The sequence below is a fragment of the Vipera ursinii genome (genome assembly GCF_947247035.1).
Source record: "Vipera ursinii genome assembly, chromosome: 1".
Taxonomy (NCBI): domain Eukaryota; kingdom Metazoa; phylum Chordata; class Lepidosauria; order Squamata; family Viperidae; genus Vipera; species Vipera ursinii.
In genome coordinates this window covers 17,357,800-17,380,052 of record NC_139512.1, presented here as the reverse complement: position 1 = coordinate 17,380,052, position 22,253 = coordinate 17,357,800, and the positions used below count along the sequence as shown (strand labels likewise).

Genomic DNA, 22,253 nt, shown 5'->3' with positions numbered 1-22,253 from the left:
TGGCTCCTGCAACAGCGCTGAGGCACCGATGACCGTCCGTCCCCCAAGAGGGACCCCCCTCCCCCCCAGGCCCAGCAGGAGGAAACCCAGCATGTACGAGGCAGAAGCCCCGGGGACCATTCGGTCCTAATAAGGGAAGCCCAGAAGCTGGACAACGGCCTCACGCCGGGCGCCCTGGCCAGAATCTGCCCTGCGGCCAATGGACAGGTGGGAACTGCTGGACTCAGCCAGAGGAGCTCTGGGCAGAAGGAAGATGCCAGCCCTGCAGGCTCCCCCTGCCCACCTTGGCCATTCCCAGGCCAGCAACACAGGCTTTGGGGGCCACCCCCGGCTCCCGGAAGCTCTCTGCCCCTCGGGAGAGGCTCCCTCCAACCCGTGGACCCACAGAGCCTCCTCGGGAAGCCAAGCTGCAGCTGTGTCGGGGTGGGGGCAGACCCCCGGCTCAGAGGGGCACGATCCCCGGGTACCGCAAATGCTGCCCTAACCTTCCCCCACCTGGGGTCTCCCCCGGATAGAGCAGATACTTTCCCCAGAAGGTGCTTCCGTCCACGCCTCACCCCCCCTCGCCCTCCCCAGCACTGCCAGCACAGAATGAAGGTGAGCAAGCAGTTTAATAATGTTGCCCCCCACCCTGTAAACGAGTGGGGGCCAGCTTCAATCCAAGAACACCACTAGATCTACCACGGCAGCACCACGGGAGAGGGCCACGCCCACGGCAGTCTCGCGGAGGGGCAGCAGCGGCTCAGCATGCCGAGGGCAGGGGGCCGGGGGCCACGGCCAGCCCCTTGCTCTCCAGGAAGGCGTCCTGGTTGGGGGCCCTTCCCAGGAACCGCAGCAGCATCTCCACAGCGTCCAGCGAGCCGCCGGGCCGAAGGATGCAGTTCCGGTAGTCCAGCCCCACCTGCAAAGAGCCAGACAGGTTCTTTCAGGGGAGGGGGGTTCCTGCCCCTCGGCAAATGGGGCCCATTGCTGTGGGGGGAGGGTCCGTACCTTGGAGCTCATGACCCCCTCCTGCTTGAAGCGGGTGTAGAACATGTCCATGGAGTAGACCTCGCTCCAGAGGTAGCCGTAGTACTGGGCGTCGTAGCCTCCTGCTAAGTGGCCGAACGTGGCTGGCATGTTGGTGCCTGAGGGAGAGGAGGCATCAGGAGAGGGCAGCATCAGGGCCCGCTGCGGCTTGGGGGGGAGGCGGCCGACCCCTCCACCTGAGGCTGCGCACTTGGGGGGGTCTCTTAAAGCCCTTCCAGGGCCGGCTCTGAGCAACTTCCTCCGCCTGGCTCTCCCCTGGGAACCCAAGGGGCTGGATTTGGTGTTGGGGGGCACCCAGTGAGGTCCCTCACAAACTGGACCTCCTGGCCGAAAATGCCCCCCCCCCATGGATAAGCTTCTGCTGTGCCTCCGTGAGGACGGGCCGTCCCCAGAAAACTGGCCCGGTCCACAAAGGAAGGTGGCTGCTCCCGGCGTGGACTTTGGGGTACCCCGACGAGCGCCCCGTCTTCCATCTCCAGTTCTTAGAGGCTGGCAAGGCCTTGGCTGGCAGAGCTGCTGCTGAAGTTGGCCAGGCTTCAAGCAGGCGCTTTGCTTCCCAAGGTCAAACTCTCCTCTTGGATGTGGCCGATGCTCCGTGCTGGCAACTGCCTGCCAGCCGCTCTACTTCCCAAGCCCCCAAAGCGAGGGTCGAGAGGATGAGGGGAGGGGGGACGCTCTCAGCATGCCAGGCTGCCCGCGGCCTCCCTGCCTGCTACCTGGGGTGGCTGGGATGCCCAGGATCTCCTCGCTGAGCCGGGCGTATTCCTGCGCAGGATCCGCTTTCGTCTGCGTGTGCAGCGCCTGGTCGAGCTTGGCCAAAACGATCTGGCGCAGGTTGAAGAGCCCTGAGGAGCCCAGGGGAAGAGACGGGCGTGGGCCACAGGGCTCCCCTCCGAGGCTCCCCAGCCGGTCCCTGCACCGCCCTGGGCCAGCAGGGGTGGGTTTGGTCCCTGCCAGGGAGGAGGCCGTGCACCGTGGGACAGGCAGACCCCACGGGGACCCTGGGAGAACCATCCCTGCAGGATGGCTGGGGAGGAGGGGTCTTCGCGGACCCTCTCAGGCGGTGTATTGGCTGGACGGGACACTGACCATCAGGGTCTCTCAAGCAGGGCCCAGGGGCCTGGGAGGGGTGGGGGCCAAATTCAGCCCCCCTGCTATCTGTCCCTCCCTCCAAAGCAGCACCGCCCGTGGCCCCTCGGCCAAGGTGGAGAGCTGCCCAAGCAGAGTGCGGCTCCCCCGTGAGGGTGGGCTCCTTGCCCCGGAGACCCCCTCGTCTCCCCTCCCTCCGGCTGCCAGGGCGCTGCTCACCTGTGTTGGCCTGGCGGGAGTGGATCAGCTTCTCCAGCAGCTCGGAGGGGATCCGCTCACCCGTCTTGTAGTGGCTGGACATGCGCTGCAGCGGCCCCTTCTCCCACACCCAGTTCTCCAGCATCTGAGAGGGGGCCTCCACGAAGTCTCGCTCCACGTGGGTCCCGCTGAACATGGCGAAGTCGGCCTGTGGGGGGAGGGGGTCAGGACGGCCCCTCTTGGAGGGCACTCCCTGCCCCCTCCCCTTCCTTGGGGCCGGGGGGGGCTCCCCTCTGGCCCCCGCCTCACCTGGGAGCACAGCTGGTGCATGACGTGGCCGAACTCGTGGAAGTAGGTCTCCACCTCGTCGTGCTGCAGTAGGGAAGGTGCCTCCTGCGTCGGCTTGGTGAAGTTGGCGACCATGGCAGCCACGGCCATCTGGCGGCTGCCGTCCGGCAACAGGCAGCCAGGCTGCAGACCGAAGCAGGCCGCGTGCCCGTACTTGCCCTCCCTGGAGCAGAGACGGGAGTCGAAGGGGGGGGGGTCAGGGCAGCCCAGAGCGGGCAATGGTCATTTCCAAAGGCTCAGAGCGGCGGCCCCTTTGGCCCCCGTGTGCTCCAGACCGACTGGCTGCCCTCCGGCAAAGAGCCCAGAGGCAGGAAACCTTTCAAGAGGCTGGACAGCCCCTCGTCTGGAACGGAGTAGTAGGGCCTCCTGCCTGAGCAGGGGGTTGGACTAGAAGACCTCCAAGGTCCCTTCCAGCTCTGATAGTTTCTTATCAGCCTAGTGGTGCAGTGGTTAAGAGTGCAGTGCTGCAGGCTACTTCTGCTGACTGCCAGCTACCTGCAGTTCGGCAGTTCAAATCTCACCGGCTCAAGGTTGGCTCGGCCTTCCGTCCTTCGGAGGTCGGTAAAATGAGGACCCCAATTCTTGGGGGGAGGGCAAACAGGCCGACTCTGTGAACCGCTTAGAGAGGGCTGCAAAGTCTAAATGCTACTGATATTCTGTTGTTTGGATATACAGTAATTGCAGTGTGCTGATCTCCACAAAAAGCAGGCTATTCCCCATACACAACCTTTGAAAAGCTTAGTGGTTATTTCGAAAAATAAACAGAGGCCTTGAATAATATTGTTTTGTTATTTCTTATAAACTTCATGGAAACTTACAGGGGCGCTATAAAAAAATCTGCAAGAACGGCTGCAGGACTGGGGTTTGGCTGGTCTAAAGAAAAGAAGAAACGGGTGACATGAAAGCAGCATTCCAGTATTTTAGGGGCTGCCCCAAAGAAGAGGGGGGTCACGTTATTCTCCAAAGCACCAGAGGGCAGGACGAGAAACAAGGGTTGGAAACTGACCAAGGAGAGAAGCAACCTGGAATTAAGGAGAAACTTCCTGACAGTGAGGAGAATTAACCAGTGGAACAGAAGTTGCCTCCAGAAATCATGGGCGCTCCATCACTGGAGATTTTCAAGAAGAGGCTAGACAGTCACCTGTCTGAGATGGTACCTCTCCTTGAGTGGGGGGCTGGACTAGAAGACCTCCAAGATCCCTTCCAGCTCTATTCTATTCACCGCCCTGAGTCCTTCGGGAGAAGGGCGGTATAAAAATTTAAATAAATAAATAAATAAATATTCTGTTCTAAATTATTCTGTTCTAAATTTGGCATCTGCATATTTTGCTCAGACCGTTTTCAGGCTCCTGCTTTTAAGTAAGAACAGGTGCTGCTCTGTCTGTTGAGGCAGGAAGTGATTCCCCCCTGGGGGCCCGATCCACCCTTGTGCAAGGGGAAGATGAAGCCAGAACTTCGATGAGGTTCCTGCCGGGGATCTAGAAGGCAAAGATTATCCGCCCTCACCAGGCTGCAGAAAGTGATGGTGGCTCAAGCAACAGACGAAGTTCCTAGGCCAGCAAACCTGGAGAACAACACAGTGGCCAAAACCCATTGCACGATTTAAATCTACACTCCGACGCTCACAAAAGGAAATTCAAGAGAACGACCCTACGTTTCCCACGTTGGCAAAATGACGCTTAGGATCAGGCAGCACAGATTAGATCCTGACACGGAAGAAAGTGATGCCAGGTGCTCAAGCTGGCTTTAGAAAAGCCCGGGGGTGGGGTGGGGGGGCATCCCTGCTGATGCCTGCTGGCTAATTGAGAAAGCCAGGGAATATCGGAAAGAAATCAGAATCAGCTCCACCGATTCTAGAAAGGCCTCTGTGCTGATCAGACGAAGCAGTGGGATGTTGTCAAAAAAACGGGAATTCCAGGCGGTCGTGAGAACCTGACAGGCAGGCCAGGAAGGCGGCGAAGCAGGAGGGGTCCAGGCTGGCCAAGGGGGAGGGGGGGAACAAGGTGAGACACCCCCTCCCTTTATTTATTCAACCTGTGCGCGGAATGGGTATCAGGGACCCTGGGCTGGCAGAGGAGGGGCAGGGCCTGAAAGGCGGAGGGCGGACCCTTGGCAGCCTGCCAGCTCTGAGGAGAGGGGCCGAAGGGCCGGAGAGATGGGGGGCAGGTGAAGGCCAAACCGGGGTCAGCAGCCTCAGGATGACCCACCAGGAGGTTATCCGGGGTCACTTCTACCGCCAGCCGGGGAGGAATCGACCGTCAAGACACACGCCAAAGGCTGAAGGCAAAGCAGCCACGGGGGCCTTGGAGAGGCCCGGGGGCCGCTCTCCCTACGAAGAGGGTTTGATGGGGGAAGCCGGGGGGCTCCCCTCTGACCCTCCAAGGGGGCGAAGGTGGGACCCTGCAGGGGAGGAAGGGGACCGGTGGCCCTGGACGCTGGGGCCAGAGGAAGCCGGGGGGTCCCTGCACCAGCCGCCCGGAGTTCCCCCTGGGGGCACCAAGGACCCCACCCCAAGTGTCCTCCTGCGGCCGCCTCAGGCCAAGGCCCGGCTCTGCTGGGAAAGGAGGAAGGAGAGGAGGATGAGCAACAGCCACAGGGAAGACTTGGCCACGGGGGCAACGGAGGCTCCGTCGGGAGACCTGAAAGATCAAGGCGGGGTCTGGCCCTCACGGAAAAAAAATCCATGTGGTCGAGCAAGACTGACGATTTTGTCAATTTCTCTATTTTTCTCTTTCATTTTACGTTTGAACCCAGGAGCGCTGCAGCAAACTCACAGAGGCTCTGCGGGATATTATAAACTCACAAGAGAAACGTGACAACATTCACCGTCTGCCAAATTCCACGCAAACCACCAGCCTAGACGTGCCACGACACGATGGCTGAGATGTTGGGGGTGACACAAATCGAAAGAATCAGGGAACCTCTGCTCCATGTGGCCACTATGCCCCCCAACCCCTGCTTCCCAGCTTCTGTATTTCAGGAAAATGGCTTCAGACATCGCCTCACTACGCATTTCTCCCTCCCCAGAGCAGGGCCTCAGCCGTGCCAGTGCCGTGAATTTGGAAAGGGGCAGCCAGAGCTCTGCAGGGACCCCCCTCTGCATGGAGGGAAGCCCAGCAGCCCGGCCTTCCCGGGACAGCCCACGTCCTACTGCCCACCAGGCTCACCGCGGGTAAAGGTCCAGGTAGAACTGGCCGAGGGTCTCTCCGGAGGCCAGGTCCTGCACGCTGTAGAGCTGGACGTCCTCGTGCCAGGCCTGGGCGTCCTCCTCCTGGTGGAAGGCCAGCCCCAGCAGCTCCTGGTAGATGCCCAGCAGGCCGGCCGTCACCACTTGCATGGGGAAGAACTCCTTCAGCAGGTTCTGGTCCACGCTGTACTGGGTCTCCTCCACCTGGTTCATGTAGTAGCGCATGTCCCAGGCGTTGATGCGCCCGTCAAAGGGCAGCGCCCGCTGCTCGCACTCCCTCTGCTTCAGGCTCAGGACCACCGCCCGCTCCTTCTCGCCCAGCGGCTTCAGCTTGGCTGCCAGGTCATCTGTAGGGTGCCCAGGAAGTGAGCAGGGACTGCCTGATCGCCCGCGGGTGCCCAGGCTTGCCCCCTCCCTAACCCTCCAGCCTGGCATAGGGGACCCCCTGCCAGGGCCTGGGGGGGCCTTTCTGGCCACTGCAGCCAAGTCTCCTTTCTGCTCAGAGGACCCTCCGACCCGCAGTGACGGGCCCTTCCGAATTTCAATCTATAAGCTGTTTCCCTTTTATTCTCCCTCGCCCAGCAGACACGACCCCCGGCGTTGCTGTAAGAGCTCCACGCATCCCAGGAGAAAGGAGTCCTCAATCCCTGAGCAGCCAGAAGATGCCGAGGTAGGCATGGTGCCTCGTTGCCTCGCCCCCCCGTCTCTCTGCTGACCACTCCTCGCTGGCCCCTTGCAGCCCTCGCCGTCCTCACCCTCGCCTTACCCAGGAAGGCTGCCACAGTCTTGCAGTCCTTGGCCATGTTCATCTCCAGCACGAAGGCCGCGTGCGTCTCGAACCCCAGGAGCGCCGACTTCTGGGCCCGCAGCTCCACCAGCTGCTGGAGGATGCGGCAGTTCTCCTATGTCGTTCGGGGGTGGGGAGCAAGCTCAGCCTCCAGGTGGTGGAACTCTGCCCCGCCAGTGCGCGTGCAGGGAAGGGGACCCGCCGCCCCCTCCCCCATACCTCTTTGCACCGGGAGTTGAAGCGCTCCTCCATCCGCCTACGGGTCTCGGGCACGTGGCACTTCTTCATCAAGGGAAAGTAATGGGGGTACTTGAGGCTGACCTTCAGCTTGCCGTCCTCCGCCTTCTCCAGGGAGGTCAGGAAATCCTCGGGGAGACCCCCTGGAGGGGAGAAGAGGGGACCCTGCTAGGCGGGCTAAGCGCTGCGCAGCGCCTCCAGGCCGGGCCCAGAGACAGCCCAGAGCCGGGCCCTGGCACGCCTCCGTGATTCATGGCGAGGACCGGCCTTTTCTCACCAGGCCCGCTGAAGGCCGTGGGCGCAGTTCTTCTGTAAGTCCCCCACCTCCAGCCCCCCAGCCGTGTGACTTTGGGTCCCGACCCGTTACAGCTGGGCCAGGAGAAGCGCACCGAACAGGGCTGGAGGACCCAGAGAGGCAGCCCAGCTGCACTGCCCTAAGCGTCCCCGGAGGGGCTCACAGGCAGAGGGGATGAGGCAACCTCCTGGCCCTCCTGCGCTCTCTCAGGGCCAGCCAGAGGCCTGGCACGGAGGCCCTTCGCCTTTGGCTGCTTGAGCAGGGAAAAGCAGCAGGGAGGGAGGGGGGGAGAGGAAGAAGAGATTGCAGGCCAGGAAGCAGGGCCAACCTCCACCGGAAGCCAGAGGGAGAAGGGAGGGAGAGGAAGGATTACTGAAGTTCTGACAGAAGAGAATCTCTGTAGCTCAGGGTTCAACTGGGTGGGTGTCCTTGGTGCTCTCTCAGCTGCTTCTTGACAATGTTTCATTACCAAACCAGGGAACATCAGCAGTGCGAGACAAGATGCTCAGCTGACGTTGCCGGCTGTACCGACAAGACACGTTATGCTAAGCCTGCGAGAAGCCTTCCTTGGACTAATTCTCCTCGACAGGGCCGCGACGTGGCTCCCAGCCCTCTTTGAGGGGAAAACGTGGCACCCCAGAAGCTACGGCCGAGGGCCAGACTCCTCCCCACCATGGCAGCCAGGCCTCACCCAGCTCCTCCCTGCTAAAAGCCAGGAAAGTGGCGTCTTCGTTGAGGTTTTTGTTGAAGTCGATGCAGAGCACGCTCAGCTTCTTCTTAATCTCCTTGATTTCCTGAGAAAGCGAGGAAACGATGTGAGCAGCCCGGGGACGCCCAGCAGAGATCCCCCCCCGGACTCCTGTGCCTCGGTCTGCCCGCTCACCTCCTGCGCCTCCGGGGCCAAGTGGAGGCCGCTCCGTTGGCCCAGCTTGACCAGCCTTTCCAAGTAGCGCTTGGCTTCCGGCTTTAGGGAAGCGCCGTCCAGCTTCTCCTGGGGAAGGAAAGGGGTCTCTGAGAGAGCAGGTGGCCTCACCCGCCCAGGGCTGCCTGGGACTCTTCTGAGCGGCGGCCACTCTGGCCCCAAGGTGCCCGGGGCCGCAGCGCCCGCTGTCGCTCTGGGCGTGAAAAAGTCCGAGTAGGAAGCAGCCAAGCCAGTCACAGGAGCCAGACTTGGGGGGGGGGGGCGCTGGGGGGCGGAGTTCGGAGCAGAGGTGCCCTCCGAGGCTCCTGCAGGTGTGGGTGCCAGGCGGGCTCTACCGCCAGAGCCTCGGCTCCTCCCTGACTCTGCCAGGGGCCAGGCGGGGCCAGGCGGGGCGCGGAACGGAGCCGGCCGACTGACCTGCAGCCAGGTGATCCGCTGGTAGACGTCCCGCCGCATGCTGGTCTCCACGTCGAAGGCGGAGAGCTGCTTGTCCGCCTCGGTGCTGGCGGCGCGCACCTCCCGGCTGGGGGAGACGTGTTGCGGGAAATCCAGCGCGTTCCGCTGCACTGCGGGGCGGGGGGGGGGCGCGCTCAGTCCGGGTCGGGGGATCCCCCGCCGCCCCCCCCGCCGCCCCCCCCGCCGCCCACCTGTGTACTCGCGCTCGGCGGCGGCCAGGGCGCGCAGCGTGTTCTCGCAGGAGACCTCCCGGCGCTCGAGGGCGCCCACCGCGTCGTACACCCGCCGCGTGCGGGCCACCAGCTGGGCGGCGGCGCTGCGGATCTGCTGGGCGCCCAGGTCCCACGGCAGGCGGCTCCCGCGCGGCGCCGGGCTCTCCGGGGCGCTTCCTGGGCGGGGGAGGAAGAGCGCCGCGCCGTCAGACCCCGCCCCCCCGCCCCGCGACCCCCCCCCCCACGGAGACCCCGGCCCCCCAGTTACCCGTCGGGGGGGCCATGCCGCCCGCTCGCTCTCGCCGGGGGGGGGGAAGAGCGGGGCCGCCCCCCCGGAGGGTGGAGCTCCCCTGCGCCCCGCCCCCAGCGCAGTGGCGGGGGGGGGTTCCGTGGGCCCGGCGCTCGGAGGGGAGCTCCGCCCGTGTCCCAGAGCCCCCCTCCACTCCTGCGGGCGGGTCCCGCGTGTTCGCGCTCCACGAGCGAAGCGGACCTGGGTGGGCCGAGCGCATGGCGCTCCCCGCGCGCGGTACTCGGAAACGGGCTCCGTCCGACAGGGGCGGCCCCTCTGCGCTTTCCTAGCTCCGGCGAAGGGGACCGGCAGAGCGGCGGCCGGCGGAAGTTCGCCCGGCGCGCAGGCGCGGCGCCCTGACCCGGCCTGCCCCGCTCGCGCCTGCGCAGTCGGCCGGAGGGCGGACAAGGGGCCGAGCACGCCCGCTGCGACGCTGGGGCCGCCGCCGCCGCCGCCGGGGGTGAGCCGGGCCGGGAGCCGCGCAGGGCGCCGGGGGTGGGGGTGGAGGGGAGGGGGGAGGGGGAGGGGCGGGCCCTTCCGGGCGGCCTCCCCGCGGACCACCCCCCCCATCTGGACGCCTCCCGCTCCCTCCCTCCCTCCCCCCCCCCCGCAGGAAGCGCCTCCGCGAGGGACCCCGGGCCAGCATGGCGGAGCAGCAGAAGCGCCTGGCCTTCGCCATCATCGAGTTCCTGCAGGAGCAGCTGCAGCACGGCGGCCTCTCCCCGGACGCCCAGGAGAGCCTGGAAGGTGGGCGGGGAGGGGGGGAGGGAGGGAGGGAGGGGAGGGGGCGGCGACCCCCCCCACGCACACACACCTTCCCCCTCCCCTCCTCCTCCCCCTCCCCTGCAGGGGCCCGGGGGGGAGGGGGCCGCTGCTGCTGCCAGCGACGCAGCCCCCTCCCCTCCCTCCCTCTCTCTCCTTCCCCCTCCCGCAGTGGCCATCCAGTGCCTGGAGACGGCCTTCGGGGTGTCGGTGGAGGACCGGGGCCTGGCCATCTCGCAGAAGCTTCCGGATATTTTCGAAGCTGCGGCCGCCAAAGTGAGCGTCCTGGGGAGGCTCTTGGGGTCCGGGAGGGGGAAACCCCTTCGCGCCCCTCCCTCCCGGCTGAGCGAGGGAAGAGCCCGGGCGGGGCGGGGGGCGGCGGGGCTGACTCCGGGGCCAGACCCTGGAAAGGGGCGCTTGGCGAAACGCACCACCAGCGGGGGGGGGGGAGGGGGGTGAAGCCGGCATCCGCACCTTTCTCCCCGTGCAGGAAACTCTCCTTTCGCTCCTTGTTAGTTTCGGAGTTTGGGGCTGGCGGCTTTACTTCCCAGCACTGTTCTGTAAGGAAGCAGAGACCTGTAAGTCGACTCCTGGCCTGGCCGGAGTGGACGGTTGCTGCCTTTTGCGGGATCCGCTGCAGTCGCATCGTAAAAGATGCCCGTCTAGGATTCTTTAAAACCTTAAGCTGTTGGTTGGCTAAAATAGGGCACTCCGGTTCCCCTTTTATCGCCTGTCAGCTTGCCCCAAAACCGTTTACTGGCAATTCTCAAACAGAGACTGGCCGTGAGGGTCCTTTTCCGACAGACCTAGGGATTAAATCCCAGTTTCCTTCTCTGCACGATCCCCATCGATCTTGAGGCTTTAGCGCAGGAACAGCAGCTGCCTCTTGAGTAAACCTGGAACCACCCCCGTGATCCAACGGCAATTATACTGACTTTCAAGTTGCGCCAGAGGGGATCTGGAAAACAAACTCGAGAAGAACAGGTCAAAACTCAAGGCCTGGAAGATCACGTGCACGGGCGGCCTTCTTGATTAGAGAGCTGTAATCGCTGGCTGTCTCTCCTTGTGCTGGCCTTCTGAAGTCTCTCGCAGGGACTGAGATGAAGCCGCTTCAGAGAGCGTTTACCTGGGCCAGGTTGCTCTTTGCAACGTCTTCCGGGGCACTGAAGACCATTTCTTTCTAGAAAGGCAGCCGAGACGCGGGCTGGGTTCCCACCGTCCGGGGGGAGGAAGAGGATGGGAAGGGTGCAGGGCTGGGGCCTCTGGAGGGGGCTAGGCAACCGGCAGCTGCTGGATTAGGCCCACCCTTTCCTAACTCGGTGCCCTTCAGGGCAACAGGCGGCCATTCCCATAATCCCCGGCCAGCGTTGCCTTTGAAGGAGACTCGTACAGACCTTTGGAGGAGAAGCAGCAGCAGGGGTGACAACAGGGGAGGCCATCCCAGGCCCTACTGGCCAGAGGTTCTGGACAGCCACTCTGACCTTGCAAGTCCTGGGCTATTCAGAGTGTCCGTCACACACACACACACACACACACACAGGTGCCTTCCCTTCTTCCCAACAGGAGTCCTTGCAGAGCTGCCCCGTTGCTGAGCCTGCCCCTCCCTCCGAAGAAGATGCGGCTGAGGCTGAAAGATTGAAAACTGAAGGTGAGCCTTTGGGTGGGTGGGGTCCTTGGCACCCAGGGAGGGTGGTGCGGGCGGCAGGGCGCTCCCTCTGAGCATCCCCAGCACCTGCACAGGGAACATGGGGGGGGAGGCTGGGAGGACGGCGTTGTCGTGCACCAAAGAACAGGAGAGACACGCCGAGTTGCTTCAGAGCCGTTCCCTGTATTGCTCCTTGCCCAGAGGCAGAATCCTGTCCCAACTCCAGCGACTGTTTGCATGGCTGGGGGGGAGGCCCTCCTCCGCCTCACTTCCTCTCTGAGCTCCTTGCTGCTGCTTTGCCCTTTGGAGTGCAAGGCCCCTCCCGGGAATCCAGGCTGCATTCCGCCCCAGTCGTGCTCCCATTAAAAACTGCATGGGGGGGAGGAGCCTCCATGGGCCTCTAATTGGCTGTAGCCCAAGAGAAGCCACCATCGCTGAGGGAGGCTTGTCATCCGGCCTCCCGCAATGAGGAGGGGGCCTTTCCTGCGGTGCCCCTGACTGCCGAGCCAGACAAGCAAGGTCGCAAATGGAAAAGGCCCTTAGGAAGCTGAGGGGCTGGCAGCCCTGGCACAGGCGGGAGGAGGCGCCCAGGCTTGCCAGCAGTGACCCTTCAGGCGAGACCCGGCTGGGGATCCCCAGAGCGATGTTGGGAGTGCGGCTGGGGTGGGGGGTGGGGGGTCAGGATTCCCCTCTGGCGAAATTTAAGGCAGCTCCCCCCCCCCCCGTTTCTTCTTTCCAGGAAACGAGCAGATGAAAGTGGAGAACTTCAAAAGTGCCGTCTCCTTCTACGGAAGAGCCATCGAGCTCAACCCGGCCAACGCCGTGTATTACTGCAACCGGTGAGAGGGCTTCTGCCTCCCTTCTCCAGCAGCCGGATGCGAAGGGCTGCCTGGAAAGGGGGAGGGGGGGAGGGCGCCCGGGGAAGAAAGAAAAAAAGCCCCACCCTGGCTCGTGGGTGCCGAAGCAGTGGGGGCCGCCTAGGGCCCAGCTGGAGAGCCCCTCCCAAGGAGCTCCCTCTCCCCCCTCAGGGCCGCCGCTTACAGCAAGCTCGGAAACTACGCCGGGGCAGTGAGGGACTGTGAGGAAGCCATCCACATCGACCCCAAGTACAGCAAAGCCTACGGCCGGATGGGGTGCGTGGCTCCAGCGCTGTCCTCGGGCCTGGTGGGGGAGGGGAGAACCTGGGGCTTCAGAGGAAGAAGAAAGGCGCCTGCCCCTCCCGGGAGACCCCCCCCTTCCTTCAAAGGCCGTGGGGAGCCCCTCCTTTCGTGCTGGCCGTGCATGGGGGGTGGCTTGTGGCTCCACCGGCGAAAGAGCAAAGACGACCCAGGATTTATTTATTTATTTATTTATTTAGATTTGTATACCGCCCTTTCCCGAAGGACTCAGGGCGGTTTACAGGGTAATTAAAACAAGAAATATAAAAGTTAAAAATGATTTTAAAAAAAATTACAACAGTCCCTGAAAAAGTAAAAGCCCCAAATTAAAATTAAAATTCTCAGCCTGGGCTAGAGAGCTCGAAGAGCCAGGTCTTCAGGTCCAGGCGGAATGAACGGAGGTCGGGGGCAGTCCTGAGCTCCACGGGCAACTGGTTCCAGAGGGCAGGCGCGCCCTCTGAGAAGGCCCTCCCCCTGGGTGTCGTCCGCCGGCAATCTCTTACCGGCGGCACCCTGAGAAGTCCCTCCCTGTGGGAGCGCACTGGACGAAGGGAACTTGATGCCGGCAGCAGGTGTTCCCTCAGATATCCCGGACCCAAGCCATTTAGGGCTTTATAGGTCATCACCAGCACCTTGAATCTCACCCGGATGAATTGGGCACAAAGCATTTCTGCCTCCCCGGAAGGGGCGTTGTCTGGCTCCGTGCCCCTTTCCTCGGGAACGGCACAGGTTGAACGCTCACGCAGAGGTGGCAGCCTGGATGTGTCCCTGTCATCCGGGTCGCAGTTCTCCCGAAGGTGCTGCCTCGTGAAAAAAGCGCCCTTGGGTGGCCGTGCAGGGCCTGGTGGTGCCCCTCCCTTTCTGGGGGCCTCTTGCCTGCAGGAGAGCGGGGGGGGGGGAGGAGGCCGCCTCCCCCATCGCTGCCCGTGTCCTCTGCAGGTTGGCCCTGTCCAGCCTCAATAAGCTCTCGGAGGCCGTCTTCTACTACCGGAAGGCACTGGAGCTGGACCCAGAGAACGAGACCTACAAGTCCAACCTGAAAGTCACCGAGCAGAAGATGAGGGAGGCTCCGAGCCCGGTGAGTGTCCGGCTGGCTGGCTGAGACCCGGTGGGGGGGAAGCCTCTGCCCTCAGACGCCTGGCAGGGGGCTGTGCTGATGCCACCTTCCCACGTTTCCCCACAGACGGGCAGCGCTGGAGGGTTTGACCTGGCTGGGTTGCTCAACAACCCCGGCTTCATGAGCATGGTGAGCGCGGGGCCGGAGGGGCTCTGCTGGGTGGTCTTCAGCTGCCTGAGGCGGGTGCTTCAAACTGAGGGCTCGGCTGAGGCTGAAGGCCGGGGAAACTGCCCGTGTGCGCCCCAGAAGAAGGGGCAGTGCTCGCTGTGGGCCACATTTTGGGGGGCTGCGAGGGTCAGTCAACCGGCCTCTCCGTGGCACCGGTGGCCTCAAAGGGCCACTTCTCCGAGGTGCTTCTTGCCTTGGCAGAGGATTGTGGGAAGGGTGGTTCGTCTCGGGGACAGCCCAGAAAGGCCGGCCAGGCTCCTGGGCTGCTCTCTGACCGGATGGTCCGGCTCCACTGAGTCAGCAACATCCCTTCCCTCCCTCCACAGGCCTCTAACCTGATGAACAACCCACAGGTGCAGCAGCTGTGAGTGTGCAGGGGGATGGTGGGCCTCCCCGCCCTTCCGGAAGGATCTGCTCTGGGGAGGGGCGGTTGAACAGCCGGCCTCTCCCTGGCCACGCGACCCACACGGAGGGTCACGGATCTCCCCCTCCCTTTTGCAGGATGTCCGGGATGATCTCCAGCAGCCAGAGCCCCATGGCCGCCCCAGGAGCCAGCGCTGCCCCCCACGATCTGGCCAGCCTCATCCAAGCGTGAGTAGATGGGGCCGCTTCCTTCCCCCCCAACACCCCCCCCCTTCGTTCCTTCAGGCGCAGGAAAGCAGCCGCCGGCTTGGCCCCCTTCCTTGCTCCCCTTGCCTCCTTCCCATTGTGACCCCTCCTCGCCAAGCCCCACGGGAGATTTCCCCACAGGCCACTCCTGGCCTGACGGTCAGTACGGGTCATCCTTTCCAAATGACCCCTCAGCCCATTCCTCTCCTAGCTGGTGTCCTAAAAAGGGGGGGGGGCGGCACAGCAGAGCCCTTCCTGCCTGGCAAGTCCCGAAGAAGCTGGGGAAGCCCCCCAGCCCTCGGGTGGGACACGGGTTCCCCTGTCCTTCTGTTCGGACTCTCGTGGGCCCCTCACCCTTCCCATAATTGCAGTCCAGCTTTCCGGGAGGAGCAGATCTTCTGTTATGCCCCCCCTCCCACCGCCACCCTGGGTCTTCTGGTCCCAAGGCTGAACCAGCTCTTCCGCTGCTCCTCGTAGGACTTCGTTTCCCCTCCCCGGGCCTTGGGTCTTGCCCTTTGCTGAGCCGGCCTCTCGTTTGTTTGAATCCTGAACGCGGCCCAGTTCTTGAGCTGGGGTCCGAGCAAGGACCGGTACAGCGGAATGGTGGCTTCCTGCGATGATGGCTTAGCAGTTACACTGCAGCTGTGGCCTGACACCCTGCCTGCCCCGTTTACGGCCACATCACTCTGCTGGCGCCTGTGCCGTTTGTGATCGGAGTAGCTCCCTTTGTCATGTGCCCCAAGACCTCCGATCCGTCTCTCAGGTGGAGGACGCTGCGCTTGTGTCCCTGATCCGTTTGGTTCTCTACCTTTTGCCAGATTTATCTTGCCTATTGAGGTAGCTTTGCATTTCATTCCTGCCTTCTGCAGCTGTCCACGCATTTATTTATTTATTTAAATTTCTATACCGCCCTATTCCCGAAGGACTCAGGGTGGTTTACAGGGCAGCATAAAGTACAATATAAAAATAATATAGAATTAAAATACATTAAATTAATTAAGCCCAATTAAAACAATATTTAAAAAGCTAAAACCTCTTCAGTCCAGGCCTGATAGATCGAAAAACCAGGTTTTCAGGTCCCGGCGAAATGAACGCAGATCGGGAGCGGTCCTAAGTTCCACGGGTAAATCATTCCAGAGGGCAGGCGCGCCCACAGAGAACGCTCTTCCCCTAGGAATAACCCGCCGGCATTCCTTAACCGGCGGTATCCTGAGAAGGCCCTCCCTGTGGGAGCGCACGGGACGAAGGGAGCTTGATGGCGGCAGCAGGTGTTCCCTCGGATAACCCGGACCCAAGCCATTAAGGGCTTTATAGGTCATCACCAGCACCTTGAATCTCACCCGCAGATCTAGGAAGGACTGGATTTTGTTACTTCGCCTGCCTCCCCCACCCACCCTCTGTCTCCCGCCCGCTTAAAGAGGGGTGTTTGCAAAGTAGCTTCTAAGTAGCTTTTGAGCCGGCTCTGTGCCCACCTGGCTACTGTGCCGTCCAACAGGAACGTCCCCTGGATCACACCCACAGTCAATGGTTAACGTGACTGTTTTCTCTCCAGGGGCCAACAGTTTGCTCAGCAGATGCAGCAGCAAAATCCGGAGCTCATAGAACAGCTGCGCAGCCAGATCCGGAGCCGGACCCCCAGCGCCAGCAACGAAGAGCAGCAGGAATGAGGCAGCCACCGGTGAGGGGGTGAGGGGCACCTGTGTCTCTCTGTGAGGGACCGTGTGGATGACCTTCCTGGGCCCCCTTGCATGGCTCCTGCCAAGTGAACGGAGGCCAGGAGGGTTGCGGGGGTGGGCTTAGATGGGCTGCTAAAGGCCAACCTCAGGGCAGGAACGCAAAGGGAAGCCTCCTTGGCGCATGGCAGCCTCTCCAAGGTGGGGGAGCCCACCCCCCTCCTCGGGAGAGACACCAGGGCAGGGGAGCCATCCACTCCTGGCCGGGAAGGGCTTATGTTCGTCTCCATCTTTCAGGACCCCGCTCCTGGCCAGGAAGACCCCCTTTGCCCCAGGGGAAGGACCAGCTGAAGAGCCTCCCGGCTGCTGCCACTCCCGGCCACTCCTGCCTTGGAAAAGCCCACAAGGAACGGGGGGGGGGACTGGTCCGATCTGCATGTTAGAGACTGTAGCCTCCCCGCCCGCTTCCTCCCCGCCTCGCCCCTGCGTGGACTTTGCCAGGGAGCGGAGAGCTACTGACCGCAGACCAGCATCTCCCCCCACCCTGGACCCTCCAAGGCAAGCTGTGGGGAAGCGCTGGGGCCGTCAACGCCATCCATGCCTTTCCTGTTGCTCAGAAGAACACACACACCCTGAGACTGTGCCCTCCTCCAGCAGGGAGAGTCACCTTTTCCAGACTGGGATTTCCTTCTCATTACCACTGCTGGATCCCGGCAGACCGAGGCTGGATGGCCCCCCTCTTGGGGAGAGGCCCAGTTGACTGGCTGGGAGGGGCAGCTGCTGGGACTGGCACCGGTGCCCGGGGAAGAAGACGTCTCCTGTGCTTTTCAGTAGGACGTTTCTAAGGATCGTAGCTAGTCTGATGTGACTTTTCGGGGGGGGGAGCGGGCTTGCTTGCTTTCTTTGGGTTGGGGCCTAGGGGGCTGGGCTGGCTAACAGGGCACTGTGCCCAGCATGAAGGGTGCCGGGGGGGGGGGGCTTGGCTGCCTGCCCGCCTGGGATTGGGCCACACCAAGCAGCTCCTTCCTTAAAGTGCCCTCCTTGTGGCCGGGACTCCCCTTGGCCTTTGGTGTCCAGAGGGCGGCTCTCGCCCTTTGAGGTGCCCCCCCCCGAGGGTTAGTTGAACCTGTTGAAACTCCCGGATCCCCTCCAGCCAGTAGGATGGACAGGAGGGCAGCCCAAGGAGCTGTTAGCCGTGTTAGCCAGGGGGCCCCTTTGCTGGCCAGAGGAGCGACAGGCCCAGGAGCCCTTCCCGTGCCCCCTTGGTCAGCCTGGGTGCGCCTGCCCCACGGCTGAACCTTTCAGGGTGCCTTTCTCACCCTGGCCTTGGACGGGGCCACCGGGCAAAAGCCATCTAGTGGAATGATGGGGGGGGTGCAGATGGAGATTTTAGGGCAGCAAAGCAGGTAGAGGGTGGGGTGGCCCCTTCCGGCATGGCGGGGCACAAGGAGGGGGGAGCTGCCGGGCTAGTAATTTGGGGTGGGTGGGGGGGACCTGGGGTGCTTCCAGTAAGCAAGGGGGGGGGGCGCTGAGGAATCGCCGTTTTGTCTCCAGCAGTGGCTTTTCTTTGATGTAGGAAATAAAACTTCTTTGGACACTGGCTGGCTGGTGCCTGGAGGGCAAAGGGGGTGGGGTGGGGACCCCCCCAAGCGGCTGCCTGCGGTGAGGGGGGTGGGGGCTTCTGCTCTGTGGGAGGCCAAAAGCGGGGGCGGGGCAGGGAAGTCTACCCTAGAGCTGGGGAGGGGGGGATGGGAGCGGCCCTCGGCGCCCTTTTTTATTTTAATCCCATTTATATCCCGCCCTTCTCCGAAGACTCAGGGCGGCTTACAGGCTTAGCAGTAGCCTTCGTTCTATGTCTATGCCTGCTTTCTAGGCCTTTCACACACACACACACCAAGCGGCATTATTACAAAGTCAGCTTAATTGCCCCCAAGAATCTGGCTCCTCATTTGACCTACCTGGGAGGGACGGGAGGCTGAGTCAACCTGGAGCCTGCTGGGACTCGAACCTGCGCTCACGGCAGGCAGCTGGGGTGACCTTCCGCGGCGGGCGGTGCGTGTGTGGTGGGGGGGGGGGTTCTGTTTTGGGCCTTGGCGATCGGAGAGCTTCCGCTGGGGCCGGAGGAGCGTTTTCCGCGGGGGGGGCGGGGCGGAGAAGCGGCCGCTGAGCGACGGGGGGGGGCGGCCTTCCCCCCTCCCCACGCGCGCAGAAGGCCGGCCCCGGGGGGGGGGGGGTGGGGGGGAGGGAGGGAGAGGCCCCCGGAACCTCCGCGCGGGGCCCGAGTTCCGCCCGGGAGCCTCTTCCGGCGCGCACCGTGGGCGGGGCCCGGTCTGAGTCGGCGGGCGGGGGGGCGTCCCGCGACCCCCTTGGCAGAGCCTCCTGGGGGGGCCTCGCCCGCCCTCCCTCCCTCCCTCCCTCCCTTCCCCATGGAGGCGGCGGCGGCGAAGGCGCTGTGCCTGGTGGGCGCGCTGGTGCTGATGCTGGCGGGCGCCCTGTTGCCGGTGAAGGTGCTGGAGGGGGACCCCGAGCGGGCGCGGCGGTCCCGGCGGGCCCTCGGCCTCTGCAACGCCCTGGGCGGCGGCGTCTTCCTGGCCACCTGCTTCAACGCGCTGCTCCCCGCCGTGCGCGAGAAGGTAGGGCCCGGGGAGGGGGTGGGAGGGGGGTCCTCCGCCCCCCCCCGCTTGGCCTTTCCCCTCCCCCCACCGGCAGGGGAGGGAGGGAGGGAGGGAGGCGGGGGCGCCTCGGCTCCGCTCCCGTCGGCTGTGCCGGGCTTGGCCCGCGGGTGGCCCGGCATCGCCCGCAGCCCCCCAGATAGCGTCCCCGGGGGCGTCTCCCCTCCCGGGTCGGCCTGGCTCGGGACCCCACCGGCAGCCTGGGCCTGTTGGGCTCCTCGGGTCCCCCCCCCGTCCTTTGGGGGCTTCCCTCCTCCTCCTCCCCCCCCCGCGCTCCCCCTTCGTACTCGGGGGACGCCCCCCCTCCGCTCGCCTCGCCGCAGTTGGGACTCCCCGGCGTCGGTTCTGGGAAACCCCCCAGGCTCCCTTCAAAGGGTTCCTGGCTCCGGGGATCCCGAGGAGATCCCTCCTCTCCGCTTGGTGCCCCCCCCCGCTGCGCTTCTCCCCTCCGTTGTGTCGGCCCTTGGGGGCCTGCAACCCGGCTCCCCCCCTCCCCGAGTTTCCCCCTTCAACCAGGACATCCCAGCAGGTTAAGATCAGAGCCAGGTGAACAGACCCCTTCTTCAGCCTTGTAGAGAATGAATTGGGGGGACTTTTACGAGCACCCACCTTCTGCTCCCCATACCCACCCCTTTCAACTCTTTGTGTTTCCCAAGCACGCCATTTTTAGTGGCCGTTGGCCTCCTGTGCTCCCGCCCTCCTTAAGGTTTCTGCAGAGCCCAAAGCGTGGAGAGGGAGGGGTCAGGAGCAGTTCTGGATGCAGGCACCCCCGCACACGTACCCCTCCCCCCCCAAGAGGGCTGTGGAGGTCTCGCCAGGTGAGCAGAGTTCGGATCCTCGGCTCCTTCTGTCTTGCAGCTCCAGGAGGTTTTGAAACTTGGGAATGTGACCACAGATTACCCTCTGGCCGAGACCATCATGATGGTGGGCTTCTTCCTGACCGTCTTTGTGGAGCAGGTGGTCTTGACCTTCCGGAAGGAGAAGCCCTCCTTCATTGACCTGGAGACCTTCAATGCCGGCTCCGACATGGGCAGCGACTCCGAGTACGAGAGCCCCTTCATCGAGCCTTCCTGGGGCCACGGCCAGCAGCCTGACCACCGCGGCCGGCACAGCCACGGGCTGCCCATCTGCGAGCTCTCGCGCTCCAGCCCCCTGCGGCTCTTCAGCCTGGTCTTTGCGCTGTCTGCCCACTCCATTTTTGAGGGCCTGGCCCTGGGCCTGCAGGAGGAGGGCGACAGGGTCCTGAGCCTCTTCCTGGGGGTGGCCATCCACGAGACGCTCGTGGCCGTGGCCCTGGGAGTCAACATGGCCAAAACTGGGCTGAGGATCAAGGAGGCGTCCAAGCTGGCTGCCGCTGTCAGCCTGATGATCCCCATGGGCATCGGCATCGGCATGGGCATTGAGAGCGCCCAAAACGTGGCCAGCAGCGTGGCCTCGGTGATCCTGCAGGGAGTGGCTGGGGGCACCTTCCTCTTCGTCACCTTCTTTGAGATCCTGGCCAAGGAGCTGGAGGACAAGAGCGACCGCCTGCTCAAAGTGCTCTTCCTGGTCCTGGGTTATGCGCTCCTGGCAGGGCTGGTCTTCTTCAAGTGGTGAGGGATGGGCCGGGACCCTCCCACGCAGGGCAGGAGGAGAGCCAGGCGGCGGTGGCACCCGGAGGCCCACTGCGCTGAGGGCCGGGCTCTTCCCCGCCCATCTCACCACACTCCTGGGCGGAAGAGGGGGTCTAGGGGGCGAAGGCGGTAGCCCCCAAGAGACGGAAGACAAGCCAGCATCGCACTGAGCGGAGCCACCTTGCCCTCAGGCACAAGCGGTGGATTGGGGGGAGGCTCTGAGGATAGGGCAGGTCTCCTGGCCCCCACCCCACATCCCTCTCGGGGAAGCCTCTGCCTTGGCTCTGCTTTGGGGAGGCGCTGCCGGTTTGCTTCCTAAAAGTTGCTCTCCTCCCGCCCGGAGGTTATTTTGCACTTGGAGATGTCCAGGCTTCGGCCGCCCCGTGGGGGGATTTTCTTGAGATTTTGGTTTGGACCAACCCTGGGAATCCAGAAGGGGGCTGTGCGTCTTGCCGCCCCCCAGGCCAGGTGTCCAAGCAGAGGCCCTGCCCTTCAGCGTTACTCTCGGCTCTTCCAAGGAGGCCCTCGGCTCCGGGACGGCCCAGAGGCCAGGCGTCTGCTAATCCACCCCAGGAACTTTTCCTTTATGCGACTCGGAAGCTCCTCCTCTGATGCTGCGTGTGAAGGTGAGATTGAGAGAGTCTCCTCCGCTGGGCCGGGTCTGAGCAAGCTGCTTGAGGAGCGAAGACTTCCAGGTGCATCCGGGCAGCTTTGGGGTCCTCGGGATGTGGCAGGGCTGAAACGCCTGCCGGCAGAGTGGCTGCTCCCTGCCCCAGGCCCATCAGCAGCAGAGCCCACAAGAACCACCTGCCTCGATGGGCCCGTCTCCTGTGCGGGCAGACAGCCGAGGCCAGGCAGGGTGGCAGCTTCTGCTGGCAGAAAGTTGGCCCTGTTGCCTTCTTTGTCAAGGCAAGGCCGAACGGGTGCCTGGCCTGCCCCTCCTGCTTCCGCAGCGAAGAGGCACTCCTGACGCCTGCCTGCGGGGGCTCCGCTCAGGGACTGCCTCTCACGCCCCACCCCAGCCATTGTCACCCCAAGGATGGGCCTCCCTCCCTTCCCCTTGGGCTCCAGAGAGCGGGTCCCATCCTGACCGAGGCAAAGCAGAGCTGGACCTTCTGCCCCACCAGACAGAGGGTCCTGGCACCAGGAGCTTGTATGTGCATGGGGGGAGGGGGTGATGGAAGACCACCCACCACTCTCCTGCCAATCATTTGGCTGAGAGGATGCAGTTGCGGGGGGGGGGGGGAGGCAGCTGGTACCCAAAATAGCACCACTGGCTGGCTGGGAACAAGTGGTGATATTCCTCCCCACATGTGGCATCACCTGGCTGCTGGCAAGTCTTCCTCGGGCCTTCGAAGCTGGCAGTGTATGTGTGTGTGTGTGTGTCCTGCCTGTGGGCTTGTGTGTGTGCACGCATTATTTATTGCATTTCTGCTCTGGGACAGGATCAGACCCACCATCTCGGTGGGTTGTTTTGTTATCCTTACATTAATCTCCATTGTGCTAAGATGGCCAGCCTTTGTGGGCTGAAATAAATCTCCTTTATTGCCCCTTTTGTGACTCCGTCTATTTGTAGGCAAACCAAGCCACTTTGGGGGAGCCACTGCCCTCCTTTTCTGTGGACAAAAGGCCATCTGGAGCCTCACAAGAAGCCTCTCGCCTGGGCAGGAGGTGGCCAGACGTGGACGATGGATTGTGAGGGACGGGCAGAGAGAAACAGCCTAGTTTGCTGCTCTGCGGCTCTTGCTTTCCTGGCCCTCCACTTCCTGACTCCTGGATGGGCTTCCT

General features: G+C 63.4%; 3 protein-coding genes across 5 annotated transcripts; 2 read left to right on the top strand and 1 right to left on the bottom strand.

Annotated features, from left to right (window-relative positions):
- Positions 1-592: 592 nt before the first annotated feature.
- Positions 593-9,409, bottom strand: THOP1 (thimet oligopeptidase 1). Of its 3 annotated transcripts, none has more exons than XM_083357728.1 (13): positions 9,251-9,409; positions 8,740-8,937; positions 8,510-8,658; positions 8,054-8,161; positions 7,862-7,964; positions 6,858-7,018; positions 6,618-6,753; positions 5,832-6,198; positions 2,626-2,827; positions 2,338-2,524; positions 1,746-1,874; positions 991-1,127; positions 593-901 (listed from the first exon to the last, which is right to left on the bottom strand). In XM_083357728.1, the coding sequence occupies exons 1-13, from the start codon at positions 9,267-9,269 to the stop codon at positions 743-745; spliced, it is 2,055 nt and encodes a 684-aa protein (XP_083213854.1). In that variant the 5' UTR covers positions 9,270-9,409; the 3' UTR covers positions 593-742. The 3 variants fall into 3 exon arrangements, with proteins under 3 accessions (XP_083213854.1, XP_083213855.1, XP_083213856.1); XM_083357729.1 differs by lacking the exon at positions 9,251-9,409 and adding an exon at positions 9,029-9,091; XM_083357730.1 differs by lacking the exon at positions 1,746-1,874.
- A 40-nt stretch (positions 9,410-9,449) lies between these two features.
- Positions 9,450-17,634, top strand: SGTA (small glutamine rich tetratricopeptide repeat co-chaperone alpha). Its single transcript, XM_083357754.1, has 12 exons — positions 9,450-9,509; positions 9,663-9,796; positions 9,984-10,087; positions 11,375-11,459; positions 12,196-12,295; positions 12,485-12,589; positions 13,553-13,691; positions 13,797-13,859; positions 14,225-14,262; positions 14,400-14,489; positions 16,060-16,185; positions 16,478-17,634. Exons 2-11 carry the CDS (start codon positions 9,694-9,696, stop codon positions 16,172-16,174), a joined length of 942 nt encoding a protein of 313 aa, XP_083213880.1. The 5' UTR covers positions 9,450-9,509; positions 9,663-9,693; the 3' UTR covers positions 16,175-16,185; positions 16,478-17,634.
- Positions 17,635-18,531: 897 nt separating this feature from the next.
- On the top strand, positions 18,532-22,017 carry SLC39A3 (solute carrier family 39 member 3). Its single transcript, XM_083348945.1, has 2 exons — positions 18,532-18,813; positions 19,711-22,017. Exons 1-2 carry the CDS (start codon positions 18,607-18,609, stop codon positions 20,446-20,448), a joined length of 945 nt encoding a protein of 314 aa, XP_083205071.1. The 5' UTR covers positions 18,532-18,606; the 3' UTR covers positions 20,449-22,017.
- Positions 22,018-22,253: the final 236 nt, after the last annotated feature.

Bases quoted from the DNA above. Each gene is read 5' to 3' on its own strand.
- SGTA (XM_083357754.1), top strand. From the start codon at position 9,694: ATGGCGGAGCAGCAGAAGCGCCTGGCCTTCGCCATCATCGAGTTCCTG. The intron at 12,590-13,552 runs GTGCGTGGCTCC...TGTCCTCTGCAG, and splicing joins AAAGCCTACGGCCGGATGGG to GTTGGCCCTGTCCAGCCTCA. The intron at 13,860-14,224 runs GTGAGCGCGGGG...CTCCCTCCACAG, and splicing joins ACCCCGGCTTCATGAGCATG to GCCTCTAACCTGATGAACAA.
- SLC39A3 (XM_083348945.1), top strand. From the start codon at position 18,607: ATGGAGGCGGCGGCGGCGAAGGCGCTGTGCCTGGTGGGCGCGCTGGTG. The intron at 18,814-19,710 runs GTAGGGCCCGGG...TCTGTCTTGCAG, and splicing joins TCCCCGCCGTGCGCGAGAAG to CTCCAGGAGGTTTTGAAACT.
- THOP1 (XM_083357728.1), bottom strand. The intron at 2,525-2,625 runs GTGAGGCGGGGG...CTCCCCCCACAG, and splicing joins TGCACCAGCTGTGCTCCCAG to GCCGACTTCGCCATGTTCAG. The intron at 1,875-2,337 runs GTGAGCAGCGCC...TGGGCTCCTCAG, and splicing joins CTCCCGCCAGGCCAACACAG to GGCTCTTCAACCTGCGCCAG.